The sequence below is a fragment of the Panthera uncia genome (assembly GCF_023721935.1).
Source record: "Panthera uncia isolate 11264 chromosome C1 unlocalized genomic scaffold, Puncia_PCG_1.0 HiC_scaffold_3, whole genome shotgun sequence".
Lineage (NCBI taxonomy): Eukaryota > Metazoa > Chordata > Mammalia > Carnivora > Felidae > Panthera > Panthera uncia.
The window spans coordinates 111,509,615-111,527,315 of record NW_026057584.1 but is presented as its reverse complement, the minus strand read 5'-3'; the positions used below and the strand labels follow the sequence as shown (position 1 = coordinate 111,527,315).

General features: G+C 45.5%; 1 protein-coding gene across 1 annotated transcript; it reads right to left on the bottom strand.

The window, feature by feature from the left end:
* Window positions 1–783: 783 nt before the first annotated feature.
* On the bottom strand, window positions 784–12,805 carry PGLYRP3 (peptidoglycan recognition protein 3). The gene is made up of 8 exons (XM_049615307.1): window positions 12,775–12,805; window positions 12,337–12,444; window positions 11,308–11,509; window positions 8,729–8,847; window positions 7,410–7,562; window positions 5,946–6,147; window positions 2,645–2,763; window positions 784–1,978 (listed from the first exon to the last, which is right to left on the bottom strand). Exons 1-8 carry the CDS (start codon window positions 12,803–12,805, stop codon window positions 1,800–1,802), a joined length of 1,113 nt encoding a protein of 370 aa, XP_049471264.1. The 3' UTR covers window positions 784–1,799.
* Between the last annotated feature and the right edge of the window lie 4,896 nt (window positions 12,806–17,701).

Here is a 17,701-nt window from a genome sequence, read left to right as displayed (position 1 = left end):
AACAGATTTTGGGCCGGGGTGGTAAATTAGTAAAAAGTAACAAGCGTTGTTATACAGCCTCCTCTCTTTCGCTCCTGCTACAGGGAGGGTACCTTTCACATGGGAGATGTATTCCTTCTCTCAGGGGGCGGAGGAGGGTCTGAGTGTCCTTCTTGCACAGGCTGTCTCTGAAGTGACTTTATTAAATGTTTATTTTTGAGAGAGAAAGAGAGCGCACGAGTGAGCGGGCAAGTGGGGGAGGGGCAGAGAAACAGGGGAACAGGATCCCAAGAAGGCTCCATGCTGACAGCAGAGAGGACTCTGCTACAGAAACTAGAGAAACCTCAAGATCATGACCTGAATGGAAGTCGCCACTTAATGGACTAAGCCACCCAGGTGCCCCTGACGTGACTTTCAGTTAAAATAATCGGTATGCCCAAGAGGCACACTTTGGGACAGCCTGCTCTTGACCCCTACACAAGCTATTGCCTGGGACAAAGTCACAGCAATAGCAACAAGAATAACCATAGCTCCACAGACTTTAATGAAAACATTATCACATGCCAACCATGAGGTCTTAGACATCAACACATTTTAATTCACTTAATCCTCACAACAATCCTCTGATGTGGTGAGGGGTATTATGAACCCCGCTTCACATGATTAAGGGGAGTTGCGAAGAAATTTTCTATACCAAGGACTCAGAAGAGCCAACTGAACAGAATGGGCTGCCCCAGAATTTGCCTTTAAAAAAGCATTTGACGGCTGAGTGCTCTGCTTTTACTCAGATTGTGTGGGTGAGACCAATAAAAGTCAATAATATGGAGGAGACAGTAATCCAGACCATGCAGTGTTGTTGATTTGAAGAGGCCTTGATGAGTTCTGGGGGAGATGGGGAAGTCTACAGCCCTGTAGACATAAGGCCAGCGGGCACAGGTGGGCAAGGGAAGGCCGCAGGCACAGGTGGCTTGTGTAGACACAGCCCAGTTGGGCCTAGAGGACTACTGTTTGCCCTCAGGGAACTTGGGGTGGACAGGACACAGGACCCTAGAGGCACCATTATAGACAAGCGACAAGAGCTGGCTCTGAGCCTCAGACTGGGAGGGGCAACAACAGAGAGAGAATGGCAGGATGGGGGACAGTCCCAGAAGGTGTCTCCAAAAAGAGGGGCTGGTGGAACAGACTGGAAAGGGAAGCAGGGACTTGACACACACATTTGTTTATTCATCCACCTCTCCAACAAACATCTATAGCATACACAAGACTCCAGACACTGCTGAGGAATCAAGGACATGGGGGCAAAGAAACCTGGAAAGCCTCACAATCCAGTGGAGAGAACAACCACACCTGTAAGCAATGAGCCCTAAAATAAGGGCTGCATCCACATGGGGACAAGTGGGTGTGTGAGCAGAGAGGAGCTTTGGGCCTTGACCTGGGTCCTGTGTGAAGCTTGGGGGCTGCTGGGTAGATGGCAGGGGAAGGTACATGGGGCAGAGGGGCAGCCAGAGAGGGAACGAGAAGTCGAACAAGGATCAGCCCATCTTCCCACCTGGCTTAGGAGCTGGGCGCCCAGGGGAGGAGAAAATGAGGAGTGAGGAAGGTGGGGCTCACTCAAAGGCTGGGTATGCCCAGCTCTAGGGTTTGGGGCTGCTGGCGGGTGGTGCTAGCAGGAGAGGATCATCCTAACCTGAGAAAGGAGGGGCAGGATGGGGCTGACATGGAGGGGACAACACCAGGTGTTGAGTCAGGATAGAGGGTGAGGACAGGGGAGACCTAGTAGCCCGGTGGGAGAAGCAATCTCAGAAGGAGCAGGGGCTCCTTCAGTGTTTGAAATGAGGCCAAGTCTTAATGATGTTGTACAAAGCTTTCCCAGGAGACAGTGTATTGACAATATCACTGTGCCCCACCAACAGGTAGTTGGGAGTTAAATACCCCTTGTCCACTGCATACTGGATCAGGTTCTGGGCTGCCTCCAGGGCTGCAGCATTGGGCGGCTTTTCTGCAAAACACATTTTCCCATCAGTTTTAGGGTCTTAAGGTTACATGCTTAGGGAAGGGACAAGCTCCTAGATTCCAGTCTCCCGCTGTCCCCACCCCTACCATACCTACCACTACCATAACCAACAAATTCACATTATTTGTGGCAGCCAAGCACAAAGAGAAAACAAAGTCATTTTGTTCTCTGATTTCTCCTTGCAAAGCTCCTTCCAGAAAGTTCAAAACTACTCTAGAAGAGAGCTGCAGTACAACACAACACTCCTCAGCAAGCACCATGAGGCAGACATGGCACCACTGGACCATCCACTGCTTTGCCATAGCAGGCAGTGGGGCTCCCCAACATTCACCAGGGAGGAGAATACATTTGCCAAATGAGCCAAAAAGACACCATATTTGCAAAGGATGGTGTTCTCTCTTGATCCATGCTTGCCTTGCGTATGGCTATAAAGACAGGGCTGAGTATGGGGACAGGTGGATTTGGGGAAAAGTTCTGCCTGGCAGGGACTCTGGGGGACCTGTGTCCTATATTGAGAGTCCACTTTAAAGCTGAAATGTTCTAAACACACTGCCAGGTACCTCAATGTTGCCTTTTCCCCCATGCTTCCCAGACATTGTATATTAAACTTCATCCCCCTAGAATGTTCTCTGCTTCATGCTCACCCCTTACCTACAAAGTTGCCTATGAAGGCAATTCCTAAGGCAATATCATTGTATCCATAGGTGTGAGAGCCTTGGATATGCCAGCCAACTCCTTCATACACACCACCATCCTGTCCCACCAGGAAGCTGGGGTTGGACAAAGGAAAATAGAGAAAGTCACTCCTAGAAGGAGAATTAGCTTCATTCACCCCTTAAATCATTAATTCAGTCTTTCTTCCATTTATCAGGTATAGAGTGAACGTCTCTTATGTGCCAATGTGTATGAGACCAAACAACAACAGCAACAACAAAAACTCCATAATCGCTGAACCCAAGAAGTGAAGATAATCACAAGCAATAACAGCAACTTCCGCCCATTCCAACATGGTTTTGTCCCCACAACTCCACTGAGTCTGACACCACCAAGGTGACCAGTGACTGTCTTGATACTAGTACAATGGAAACTTGTTTTTGTTCTGGTTACATTGACCCTGTTAGCCATGCTCTTCTTTAAATGTTCTCACCCCAGGGCTTCCAGGAGCCCACACCCTCCTATTTTCCTCTACTCTGCTGCTCCCCCCACCTAGGGCTCTCTTCCATCCACCTCCTTTTCCTCAAATATGGTGCTCCTCAGGATTCTGGCCTTCCCCTTCTCTCTTGTCACTCAGCATATTCTCCTGGGACAGTTGCCCAGTCCCATGGCTTTAATTACTATCTATAAAAATCAACATGTCCAAATGAACCCATCTTCTGCAATTTTCTCAGCCAAAAAAGTGGACATCATCTTACTGCCTCCCCCTCTCTCTCCCTCTCCAGTCCCATCCAATCATTGGTCACGGTTTATCATGATACATGGCTATATCTCTGACCTTGATTCCTCCATTTCTCTATGCCAACTGCTATCATACTGCTCCAAGTCACCATAACCTGTTGTCTGGATTACTTCAATAGCTCCCTGCCCAGAGGTTTACCTCCTTCTAATCCATTCCTGAAACAGCACCTCAAGTGCTTTTGCTAACATACAAATCCAATCATTAGGCATGACTTCCAGTTGCCTTTCAAATAGAGTCAGTCTGTCTGAGTTCTTCTGATATGGTCCCTGTTGGCTTCTCCAGCCTTACCTCTCACCAGTCTTCTTGCTGAAATGTATTTCTAGATATGAATTAAGCTCCTTTAGTTCCTCAAGGATATGCCCTCTCTGGACCCCAGAGAGCATGCTGCTCCCCTTACCTAGAGCACTCCTCACCCTTATTTGCCCCACTAATCCCCATTCCTTACCCACATCAGAGCCTTAATGCCCCTCCCTCTGGAAGCCCTTTGCTATTACTGCCAACTCCACCAAAGTCTTGTTAGAAGATCATCCTCTGCATATCCTGTTCCTTATCTGTCACAGTGTCTAACATGAAGGATTGTCATTACTATTCACTGTCTTCTCTGTAGTACTCCATGAGGGAAGGAGCCATATCTATCTTGCCAAGCACCAGGCACATAGCAGACACTCAATAAATATTGGTTAAAATGTTAGAAAATGGTGATCAAGAAGGAGCCCCCATTCAATGTTAGAGATAACACACCATGAGGCTGGAGTGAAAGGGAGATACCATAAAATCAAGGAATGAAGATGAAGTCCTTGAAGACTGAATGAAAAAGGAAAACTAACATTCCCTGAGCATTTGCCATTTGGAATTTCCAAATTTATGAACAACTCTCTCGTCTGTGCTAATTAATCATAGCAAGGCTGTGGGAAATCCTGCAAAATGCAGCAACTGTTTCCTCCTGTTTGCAAAGGCTGCTTTTAATTTTTTAATTAAGTTTTTAATTTTAATTTTGGTACATTTAACATATAGTGTTATGTTAGTTTCAGTTGTACAAAATAGTGATTCAACAATTCTATACATTACTCAGTGCCCATCATAAGTGTACTCTTAATCCCCATCACCTGTTTTACCCATCCCCCATCCACCTCCTCTCTGGTAACAAACCATCAGTTTGTTCTCAATAATTGAGAGTCTGTTTCTTGGTTTATCTCTCTATCTTCTTTTTCTTTTGTTTATTTTTTTGTTTCTTAAATTCCACTTAAAATTGATTAAATACCTAAATGTGAGACCTGAAACCATAAAAATACTATAAGAGAGCATAGGCAGTAATTTCTCTGATATCGGCCATAGCAACATCTCTCTAGATATGTCTCCTGAGGCAAGGAAAACAAAGGCAAAAATAAACTATTGGGACTACATCAAAATCAAAAGCTGCATAGAGAAGGAAACAATCAACAAAACTAAAAGACAACATATGGAATGGGAGAAGATATTTGCAAATGACATATACAATAAAGGGTTAGTATCCAAAGTATATAAAGAACTTATACAACTCAACACCAAAAAAATAAATAATCCAATTTGAAATAGGCAGGAGATATGAACAGACATTTCTTTAAAGAAGACATCTAGATGGCAAAGGCTACTTTTAAAATGGGAGTTAAAAGGAGAACAGCAACCAGCCCAGAATGACACATATGCAAAAGACACATATCTATCTGAGACTATGGTTTTATTGTAACTAAGTCATGGATGAGTAATTGAAATTTATCATATGCTAAACCTAAATTCTTTCCATGAAAATTCCAAGTCATCTTCCAAGTGGCTTCTGCCATTCCACTAACTTAATGTGTTTCTTTATTATAGACCTGGCATTAAAGGAACCAAAAAAGAACATTTTTACTTCACTCTGTATCTTCAAATAGATAAGGTATTATTGTTCCTGTTGCAGAGATGAGGCAAAAGAGGCCCAGGAAGGTGAAAAGTTTGTGTATCTATAAAATGGAGTAAACTATACCAGAGTTATTATAGGATTCTAACATCAGAGGGAGCAAGTTTGAGGTTGGGCCAGAGTAAGGTAGGAGGTGAGTAGGGCCTGTGACCCTGAGTGGTTGGAAGGGATTGCATAAAAAGGCACAATCCTCCAATGGCCTTCTGTAAGGGTCTCATGGTCTTGCTTTATCATTATTGTTGTTAATGTCTTTTCAGAGTCTTCCCAACCACTCATAGAGAATATGCCCAGGAGAGATAACTAACCCTTAGCTATGATCTAACTGATACTCAGTCCAGAGACTTGCTTGAATAAAATGTGAGGTTTTATGTGAAGCACCCACTACCAAAGAAGGGTTCAATAAACATCAGTTCCTTCCCCAGCCTTCCTCCTACAGTCCTGAAGAATAAAAGGGCATGTTTTCTTTTCTTTTTTAACATTAATTTATTGTCAAATTGGTTTCCATACAACACCCAGTGCTCATCCCAACAAGAGGAGGGCATGTTTTCAATCCCACTTACTGATATCCAATGTCACAGAAGTGCTGTGTGTCCATGTGGAAGGATTGTATATCTTGGACACGAATATGGCAATCCATGGATACATTGCAGGTTGTACCAGCGGTGTGGATGATGATGATGACATATTTTGCTGGGAGGCTCATTTTAGGGCAGTGTGTCTCTCTGGCTTCCCATACTGACCGTGAAATGATGTTGGGGCAAGCTGTGGTAAGGTAAAAAACCAAGAGCATGGGAACACACCTACTTATGGACAAACTCATAACTGCAGGCTGGATTCCTTCTCGGTCTCCCCAACCTCTGGCACCCATTGCCACTTCCTGATGTAAGCTCAAGCTTTGGAATTTAGGAAAGTCCAGACAGGAACTTTCTGGGTCATGTGCCTGGAGCTAAGGGACAGAGGTAAAAATTTATAAGTTCTGATAACAACTGTGGAAATCATTATATGAACATAAGGGGAAGGACTGTTGATTGTACAGAGGCATGGCCATTTTATTCAAAAGACAAAGTATGCCTACCTGCTTGATGTATTGCCTACCTACTTGCTATATTGCACATTTATGCAGGTGTGTGGACCTATGAAACAGGACAATGTGAAGAAATCAGCTGTGTCTCTGAACTGATCATGTGTATATGGAAATAATTCAAAATATATAAAAAACTCTACAAATGCTAAAAATATCATTATTGAAGACAGCATCCATCTGAAAGCCAGAAGCATTTTATTAAAAACTTAGTTTAAAAAAAAAAAGCTTAATAAAAATATCCTTGAGTCCAAGAAAAGGTCCACTCTAGCAGAAAGCTAGATATATTGTACTGTTTTTAGGTCACTGCTTGCTCACTCCAAAATAGCATATGATTTTTATTACCCTACTTCTTGGAATATTCACTCTGATGTCAGTGTTACCTGCTGACTCGTTTTTCTCAGTGTGTGGTCATGCTGCAGGATGGCTGCATTTTGCTCTTAGAATGCTGTGTGTGTGTGTGTGTGTGTGTGTGTGTGTGTGTGTATGTACTCACCTGCTATACACAAAACTGTATAAATGTTTACCCCATCCCATTATCATGTTTCCTTTTTCTCCATAGCTTTGATGCAATCTGACATCATATGTATTTTACTTGTTGAGTTCTTCATTTCCTGTTTTTCTTCACTGAAATGTGCAGATTTGTATATTTGTTCACAGCTGTGTTCTCAGTTCCTAGAATAGTGCCTCGTATTCAGTTAATATTTGTTGCTTGAATGAAAGTGTGTGCACATATATATTGCTAACAAGAATGGTCTCACGGCTATATCACACTACTAGTGGGAAGGAGATGAGGCCAGGAAGCTAGCCTGTCAGAATTTTTTGGATCTCAGCATGAGGTGTTCTTGATCCAAGAAGCCAGTGAACACCAATAGGACACAGCATTCCCTAATGTGGTTGAGTGATAACTGGGAGGAAGGTGAGGCAAGATTGAGGGTCTTACCTTTCCTAGGCATCACTGGCTTTTGAGGGACCAGACAGACCTCTTCATTCAAGATGAGTAGCTGAATATACCTGGGTGACAGATGACCCTTCTGGATGGCATAGGATATCAGGTCCTCTGCAGCTGATAGGGCGGCAGGGCTTAGACTACTTCCTAAAAGAGGATAACGTGGGACCAAGAACTGTCAGCAAGACATTCCATCCTGATCTAGACCTGGGAGAGGATAAGATGTCACCTAGGTCTGAATAACTGATAGACTGGAAGAGAGGAAACAAATACAGTAGCCAAAATAGGGCCTAAGAGACAAGGAGCTACTTGGACAGAGCTCTTAGAAGCCAAATTGGTGACCTATTCCAATTGCCAAACTAGGACCTTATTTATATTCCATCTCTAGGTGAAAGAGCTGGGCGGCAATTAAAGCTACATGCAAAGGAAGGCCAACTTGACTAAATCAGGTATGCCTTAGCATGCAGGAAAAGGGAACAGAATTTAGGAACTCCCACAATCAGGCATGTGGCAAGTGCACTTTATATCCATTAACTCATATAATTCTCACTGAAAACCTCCAAGATAAATGCTATTCCTAGCCCCAGTTGGCAAATGAGGATCCTGGCAGGTTCCAGTTATTCACTTACTAGCTCTTAACTCCATTTTTTTCTTGAGCTCTCCTGTTTCGCAGGGGCTAGAAACCTCAAACTACATTTCCCAGACCTCATTGGTGCCAGCTCTGGCTGGGTTCTGCTGCTCCAGCAAGAGAGAAGCCATGTTTTTCTTCCTCTGCCATCCATAAGTATAGACTCAGTGCCATACAACATCAGACTCCAGAAGTGATGGTAAGAACTGAGAGCTTAAGCGGTGTCAGTGGTGGCTTCAGCTACCAAACAGGAGTGCAGACCAGAGAGGAAGAAGAGAAACAACAACAACAAAAAAGCTATATCATAGAATCCAAGGGAGAAAGGAACTCAAAAGAAAGGATGGGTCACCTGGGTGGCTCAGTTGGTTAAGTGTCTGACTTCAGCTGAGGTCATGATCTCACAGTTCATGGGTTTGAGCCTTGCATCAGGGTCTGTGCTGGCAGCTCAGAGGCTAGAGCCTGTTTCAGATTCTGTGTCTCCCCCCCCCCCCCGCCCCTCCCCCAGTCATGCTCTATTTCTCTCTCAAAAATAAACATTAAAAGAGAGACAGAGAGAGAGAGAAGGGTGATGGTCAGAGAGGACCAGTATGTTGTAGACTGGAGAGACAAGAGTGTTAAGACAAGGGAGTGGAGGAAGAGAGCGTGGAAAACTCTCTGGCAGAAGGTCCAAGGGGACAACCGTTACCTATCTTATTGCCAAAGAAGGCAATTCCCAGGGAGATGTTGTTGTAGCCCTGGGTATGCATGCCTTGGACATCCCAGCCGACACCTTCATACACCCTGCCATCGTCCCCAATCAGGAAGCTGCAGGGCAAGGAAACATGGATTTGAAGGCAAATTAAAGAAGACCTCTCACCCAACCCATTTAAATTTCCAAGAGATGTGGGAATATACTTTAAATTATTTTGTGATTTAGCTTAGTTGTGTGTCCCAGAACCTCACTTTAAAAATACTCAGTTGGTGGGGCGCCTGGGTGGCTCAGTTGGTTGAACGTCCAACTTCAGCTTAGGTCATGATCTCATGGTTTGTGAGTTCGAGCCCTGCATTGGGCTCTGTGCTGACAGCTCAGAGCCTGGAGCCTGCTTTGGATTCTGTGTCCTCTCTCTGCCCCTCCCCACTTGTGCTCTATCTGTCTCTCAAAAATAAATAAAGGTAAAAAATTTTTAATTAAAAAAATACTCAGTTGGTTCTAGGGTGCCTGGGTGGCTCAGTCAGTTAGGCATCCGGCTTCGGCTCGGGTCGTGATCCCCCAGTTCATGGGTTCGAGCCTTCATCCAGCTCTGTGCTGACAGCTCGGAGCCTGGAGTCTGCTTCAGATTCTGTGTTTCCCTCTCTCTCTTTCTCTGCCCCTCCCCTGTTCATGCTCTATCTCACTCTTTCTCAAAAATAAATAAACATTTTTAAAAAATTTTAAAAATATATTCGGTTGGTTCAAAGTGGAATTCAAATGTGTGACTCTTAAACACCTGAGAACATTATTTCAACACTTTTCCAGGGCAATGAAAACTCATCCATCCTATTTTTTAATTATAGGAGAAAGCACATGAACATTTAAAATAAACAACTGGAGGGGTGCCTGGGTGGCTCAGTCGGTTGAGCGTCTGACTTCAGCTCAGGTCATGATCTCACAGTTTGTGAGTTTGAGCCCTGCATCGGGCTCTGTGCTGACAGCTCAGAGCTTGGAGCCTGCTTCAGATTCTGTGTCTTCCTCTCCCTCTGCCCCTCCCCCTCTCATGTTCTGTAATTCTCTCTCTCTGTCAAAAATAAACATTAAAAAATAAATAAATAAATAAATAAAATAAACAGTTGGAGTTCAGGAATCCCTTAATATTGGCTTTATCTTCAGTTTCTCCTTAGGAATACCTGTAAGCTCTTCTGTATCACAGAAATTTGTTTAGAATATTCCTTTTTTTCAGTTTCTTTTAAAAACAATATATCTATTCTTTTGCTCTACCTCCTGCCTCCTTTCTGTCTAACTTTCTTACTCTCCACTTCCCAACTACACTCTTCAGAAATTATGTTTTCACAGCTCTTGCCATATTCCACTCTTAATAGACTGTGAGTTTCCATAGCAAATGGAGCACAGAAAGAACACTTTCTCAAGGATGCCTAAAGACCCTGAATGGAGGTGAGCCCACCTCCCACCCTGCACTGACATGGCCTGGGGATTGGGTGGGGCCTCAGTATGCCCACTGATCTGGGAAGACTTTGCTGCCCAGACTTTCAGTAAGTATCTCTGTCACTCTTCAGCAGCCTTTGGTTAGTCCAATGTGAACTGTCCCTTATGGCAACAGTCAGCTGTACCATACAAACTGGAGATTATGTGTGTCTATATACACATCCTCATAAAAAAATTTTTTAAGTTTATATTTATTTATTTTGAGAGAAAGATAGTGGGTGTGCATGTGGGGAGGGGCAGAGAGAGAGGAAGAGAGAGAGTCCCAAGCAGGATCACCACTGTCAGTGCAGAGCCCTATGACTGAAGCTCGCTCCATCTCACAAACCATGAGATCATGACCTGAGCTGAAAACAAGTCAGATGCTGAACCAAATGAGCCACCCAGGTGCTCTTATTCTCATTATTAAGGGGAAAGGAAGAGTTTCTGGGCCTCCACTGGTAATCCTGAGTGGACACTTGATACACAACCTCAGGATCTCTCCATGCATCACATTTGTTTTAACATGGGGCTCTCCCCTCTCGATCCCCACCACCATTCCCTGTGAGATCAGACCTCAGTGTGACGTGGTCCTCCAAGGAACCCAGTGGGAGAATGTTCCTCACTGTCTTTGTGTAGACTGCTGGATCAGTAGGCAGTCTGGGAACAGCTCTAGGTCCCACTCCCTAACTTAACAAATTCTCTGTCTTCTCTAGACCATGGCATCCGTACCTTTGACACAGGGGGTGGTAAAGTTCTCCCATTCTCTCACCCATTCCTCAGAGTGGATGGGAGGACCTAGGTAATGCTTGTGAAGACCTTTGTAAACTGTAATATTCTACATGCTCCATGGACAACTGTAGTTATTACACAACCTCCCTTACTTGTTCCAGAATCCTCCAGTGTCTGAGACCATCTTTGAATAAATGGCTCTGAGCCATCCTTCCTAAACACCTCTGAGGATTCTGGATTTTGTTCATTTGTTTTAACATTTTTTATTCATTATAAAAGCAACATGAATGGGAAGATGGGAAACTAGATGAGGGAAATTGGGTGGCCCCCTCAGAGGCAGATTTGAATGTGGCCCCAGGACCCACTCATTTGCTTACTTGTAGACCACGTCGCACCAGCCTTTGGTATAGACAGAATGGGACTGAAAGCCCCGAAGCCTCTGGCTGCAAACATCCTGCTCCTGGCACTCCATCCCTGTGAGCTGGTTCATGATGACATAGGCCACAGGTTGTGTCAGCTGGGCCCTGCAGGTCTGTGATCTCGCTCCCCACTCCTTGCGGGAGACAATGGTGGGAGCTTCTGCAAGGGGACCACAGGATGGCATACAGCAAGCACTACTATTTCTTCTGCAGGCCTGGGAGAGTCCCCTGGATGCCTCCACCACCCACAGCCCCCCTTCTCATCTCCATAGCCTATTCTGGCTAAAAGCAGTCCCCATGCAGACTCTACATCAGCATCAGAAGTAAAGCTGTCTTGGTTTTCATACACTCCCTCATTGTATATCCTAAAGGACAAACCTCCCTCAGCCCTACCCTGGCCTGCTTTGCACTTCCCACCTCCAGAAAGTAGCCCCTGTGACACTCTGTGCTAACCATGGGGCTCTGAGCTGCCATCTCTTAAAGCACCCCAGTATGAATGCATTGTCCTCACTGGCATTTGCCCTGGGTCTCTGACCTATCTATTGTCTGGGCCTCCCCTCAGAACGGTGACTCTCTGAGGAAAGCTCTGTTTCTCTCCTCAGATTCGAGCCCTTAGGAAGTTCCCTGAGCATCAGGTACACGTCTTTCTCCCATGTGAAAATGCACTGCAGACAGGGCTGAGAGCCCTGCACAGGGCCCCAGGACCCCTGAGGGCTCACTTACTATCTTTATGTTGGAAGCATCTGGGAGCTTTCTGAGGGATAGGGTGTCTCTACCCTTCTACTGACAGCTGGAGACTGGGGGCCTTGTTCTTAGTCCCTGGGTTTTCCCTCCTTCCTGGAACCCACCTTTGCCTGAGGATTCATGGCAATCCATGGGAGCTTTGTGGGATTCAACCCCACCTACCAACCCAGCCCAAGTATAATTAAGTCCCGAGAAACACTTCTGGCTACCTGAGGATCCCTAGCTAACCCCAAACCACCTCACCATTTTGACCCTTGTGAATGAGCTGAGAGATGCCAACAAACAAGTCTAGAAGCCCCTCTGATAATCCTCTGGCTTGGGTTTCATTCCAGGAGAACAGTGGGGAATCCCCTGCAAAGGAACATTGCACTTAGTGCTGGTCCTTGGAGAATACCTGGACCAGTGAAGAGGAATAGACTCGACATCCCCACCCCAAAGTCCACAGCCTCTCCACTCCCCCAAGTCCCCTGACATCTTCTAGGAAACAACACAAAAGAGAACTACAGATGTTTCTGGCTTCACCCCACCTCTGCCTCCCACATCTGCCCCAGTGAGACCTTCATGCCCTCCCAAATCCCCTCCATTCCAGGGGAATTGCCATCTCTCCTGCCCCCTCGTCTGAGCAGCTCTAGCTCTCCTGGCTCACCTACATACCTTTGTTCAGATCAGAGGGTCACATACCAAGGTGGTCATCATTATTTGGTGGTAACATGTACACATGTATCAAGTATGTATTGATCCAGACAAGGTTCTTGAAATACAGAAATTTGCAGATTGTTGTGACTGTCCTCACAAACTAGATTTTTGAGATGGGATTAACTGAGGATTAGTCATCATCAACATGCCTCATTCTCCTCTGCCTGTTTAGTACCAGAGATCATAGGAGCAAAACCTACTAGAACCAGCAGTGTCACCAACATCACCTCCCACAGGGCAGCTCTATAGTTTACCAAGCACTTTCAAGAGCCTTACTAGATTTGTGGCTTAAAACACGTATATGTGATAAGCAAAGAAAATTAACCACTCCCTCAACACAGAGGAGAAACTAAGGCTCAAAGAAGTTAAGTTACTTGTCTAAGATGATAGGGGTTTAAGCCATGGGCTTGGTTCCAACCTAGGCTGTCTGACCCAAGCTGCGTTCACTGCCACTATACTTGGTGACCTCTCCAAAGCTGTCAGATGACCTTGGATAAGTCACTGCTGCAATGGAGCCCAGCTCGTATCCTTGTCTGTAAGTCAAGGTCACTAAGGGCCTCCATTCTGTCCTTCTGTGAAATCATCAGGAGCAAATTCATGACCATGAAACTAAAGCCAAGGTGTGCTGGGCAGACTGGGGAGACTACTGAGGACTGGCACCACTCTCAGTAGGGCAGGGGACACCTGAGCTAGGCTCTAATGGGGAGCCAAGGACTGGCCAGAAGGAACAATCAATGAGCGATAAGGAGGATGACTAACAATTAGTATGAAAAGCACTTCTGACCCAATGAAAGAAAACTCGCCCCAAGTCCCAAAATCCCAAGCAGGGAAAATAAGAAGCCACAGCAGCATCCTCATGTGGTCCCAGGGTGCCAACAGGGTTAGTGTGGACCTTGGCCCTGGAAGAGATGTCAACAGTTAACCCAGCTGTGCTCACTCCTCAAACAGGATACCCACCCCACTGCATGGCACCCCTGCCTGCCTCACAACCAAACTGAGAGCCAGCACCTGCCTAGAGGTCTCAGGGTCCTCAGCACAGAGCCTAACCCTCAGCAGGTGCTCATTAAAGTTGAGGGTGCTAGCAGCTCTTGCCCAAAGTCACCCAACCAGTAGTGGCAGATCAGGATTCATACCCAGGTATGTCTCCACAGCCTCTGCCTGGAACTTCGCCACAGTCTGTCCAAGTTTTTGATGCTGGAGATTCTCAACGTGGGCCCAAGAGGTTAAACCCCAGGATCTCTGTGGTCTCTTCTGGCTGCAGGAATCTTTTTGGCTCTCTTGGGCAGAAATGAATTGCTTGTTTATGCTCAATCAAAATGAAATACCAGTTCCCCAAGATGACAACAAAACATCAACTTTTCTCCTGGTTATCCTACTGAGAAATGAGAGAGGGAAGTTTCAGATAAAATGAGGTATATCATTGTCCTCCAGAGTTTTTATATTATAATCAGTAGTCCCCAGATGGAAAATGTTTAGAACCATGTTTTAAGACCTGAGCATATAGGAACTTCCTGGATCAGGACCAGCAATCTCTTGGTTAATAATACCCAGTATTCCATTCATTTGGGAAAAACTGTCACTTAAGAGGAAATGAGCCAATTGCAGATGAGAGTAGGAAACATGTGGGAAAGTGTCAGCCTTCCTCTTTGGCCAAATGAGAGGTAAGGATTAGCTTGTCCAATATGGAGCCCTGTGGCTGGCCTCCCAGAAAACAGGTTGGCCTTTTGCAAAGCTACTTAGAAACCAGCAATCAATTCTGGTCAACAGAAGGTTTGGATCCTGGTCACTTGCTCATGGTACTTTCCCAACCATGAGTGTTTAAGTGGCAAATGCTGTCCCGAGCTTGTCACATCACACAGCTGAAATTACAAGGCTTGAGCCCAGCCCCTCATCACACCCAGGGCAGAGACTAGTGGCACCTCCCACCCCCACCTCCAATCACAACCCTGCCTGGTGCGAGAGTTCATCTGCCTTGGTTCACACTGCTATGCATTCTGTATCCTTAAAATAAAGATGCAATAGCAGAATAGGGACCAAGTGAAACATAATCAATAGGGATTCAGAGCTAGACAGAAAGGAAAGAAATTGAGTAGAGTTAACTCCAGGACCCACAACCTTGGCAGGAAAGATCCCGGCATGGTAGAACTAAACTCATTTAGTATAATTTAAAATAGAATTTTTTTATTTGGAGGAAGAGTTCAAAAGGGAAGATCACGGAACTTTCTCCACCATATTAATATTTTAGCCAGATAGAAGAGTCCAGTCCCTTCCAAGGGAGAGGGCTTCTCAACAAGGAACACACTCACACTCACACTCAGAAATACCTATGGGTCCCGTGCTGTCCCAGCCCCACAGGTCAGGGTACAGGCAGCCCGCCCTTCATTGGCTGGCAGTTCCTTCCTTCAGACTTGGCTTCTGGCCCTGCTCTCCTCCAGCTGCCACCTCCCAGGCCTTCAGGACGCCTCTCACCAGAGGGCACTCCCTCCCCGGTAAGGGAGCACCTGGGTTCTGGCTTTCTGGATAGAAGAACACCCGGGTTCCTAATAGAAGGTGAAGAGGGGACAGAGTTCTCAGGCTTCCAGGAGGCTCCGTGCAGGGCACCCAGAGTAACTGGGAGAGACCAGACTCAAACTGGGAGCAAGGCCTCACCCTGTGAATAAGCCCAGGTTCCGCCTCCCTGGGAAAGAGCATAATTGCCCAAGGCTCCCTGAGCTGCTTCCTCATCCCCAGCCTTTGGGAAGCCCAGCCAACCCAACATCTGGGAACTTCTTGGCCTTGAGTGGGTCAAACTTTGCTACCCCAAGATATGCCTTTTTGGCATATTGGTTATTCCAGGCTGGTTATTTTATAAGGAAATACACAAGAGCCATGAGAAGTTCTGAAAACCAAGAAGTTACGCTTTTGTAAGAGACACATGAATAGGGAAATCTCCACTTGTAAGGGTGTCTCCTTCAGCACTAGGATGCAGGTGTGACTGTCCAGAAGCTGCTATCACTGGAGAAAGCAATAACTTATATCTGCTTAACTTTGCCCTTGTTTGCCGTACTTTTCCTGGGAACCTCCCACAACTGAATTCCTGCCCCCAACATCTTTTGTCTTTAGTTAATGATGGTATTTAAGGTGATGGCTTTGGCCATTTCGGGGAGTTACTCAGTTTTCCTGGGGCTCTGCCATGTATATATAGGAAGTATACAATTTCTTAAGCTTTCCTTGATTCTCTATTAATCTGTCTCATGTCAATTTATTTTTTAGTCCATTTAATGAACTTTGAAAGGCAGAAGAAAACTTTTCATCCCCAACAAGACAGACCTGCTCCAGGAGTGTCAAGGTTGTGGATGGGGGCCACTGCCCCACCCTCCTTCCACCAGGGCCACCTGCAGAGGTAGGATGGAGGCAGAGGAACAGAAAGGTACATTCCAGAAGGCACAATGTGCTATCCACAATGTGGATATCCACAATGTGCTATCATCACTAGTACTTATTTTGGCCCATGCATCCACCAGCCCCACCAAGAACACCTGGTCCCTCACCCACTCCAAGCTCACTTCCCATGAGGGGAGTATCTCCGCAAGGACCTGCACGGCTCTCACCTCCCAGGGGGTGTGGGCAGCCTCCTGAGACTGCAGAAAGGACCCTTCTGAGGGAATGCCCCAAATCCAGACGGGTGGCCCTTAGTGGGACTGCAGTCTTACTCTCAGGCCTGTGGGAACTGGAAAAGCCCCCTCAAGGGGGGATCGCACAAATAAACCACTTCCAAATGCCATTCTCCCCATTTAACCGACAAGACCCAAGGCTGGAGAGAAAGGCCCCAGGAGCAGTGTGAAAGAGAGCAGGGGGCTACTTTAGCTGTAGTCTGGGATCAATACTATAGGGACCCCATCAGTTTCCCAAACTTTGCTGACTTGCTGTTTCTCCTTACCTCTGCTATATCCCCACCTTGACTAGTAATAAAGTTCTTGCAATGAGAAGCTCACCTCTGGGGCATCCAGTTCCACAGTTGAGAAGACTGGTCTCCTTCTGCAGGTGGGCCTGCAAATGAGAACGTCAGGGATGGGATTGGAATCTTGGCTGGTGAGGGAGGGATGGGAATACTAGGCAGTGGCTGCCAAGAGGAAGCAAGTAGCACCCAGGCAGCGAATACTTAGGGCTAAGGGGCCCATTCTGTATGATGGCATCAGGAGGGAGAAAGAATGTGGGCTGTCCCTCTCTGGTTCTGTGCATTTAGGACTAAAATGCTAAGTTCTGAATGACTCAGGTCCAGTTATCCTCCCCAGCCACACTCACCTCTCTTGGCCAGAGCAGCTCCTTTCCTGAATGTTCTCTCAACATAGTTGTCTCAGGGAAAAGTTCTTGTGTGACTGCATGGTGAGCTAAACTAGCCACTTTTTTTCATGTAGCACCATTTCAAGTATATTGAAAGAACAATTAACAGCCAAACCATGGATATTCATGTGTGTGTGTGTGTGTGTGTGTGTGTGTGTGTGTGTATGTATGTATATATCTCAGACATCTCAAAAATGAACAGAGTGTACCTTTTACTTCAAGGAAAACAACGAATGAAATTTGTTAGCAATAATGAAATTGGAGCTTTCAAACAAAAATTAGAGTTTTGGAAAATTTGTGTTGGCTATCATGAGTTTGACAGTCTCCCAATACTTTAAGACTTTTCTGATAAGATCAGCGATGATATTAATTTATCTGATTTATATATGTACATATTAAAGATTGAAATGTGTCAGCATTTGGAAAGTGTGGATAACTCAGTGAATCAATATTTTCCAATGACCAATATATGAACTTACAAAATGATGCCTGAATAAAGACCCATTCAAATTTCACAATAGACAATGGATTTCAATGTAACAGAATACAAAGGACTCATTGATATGGTTTCAGATTCTACATTGCAACT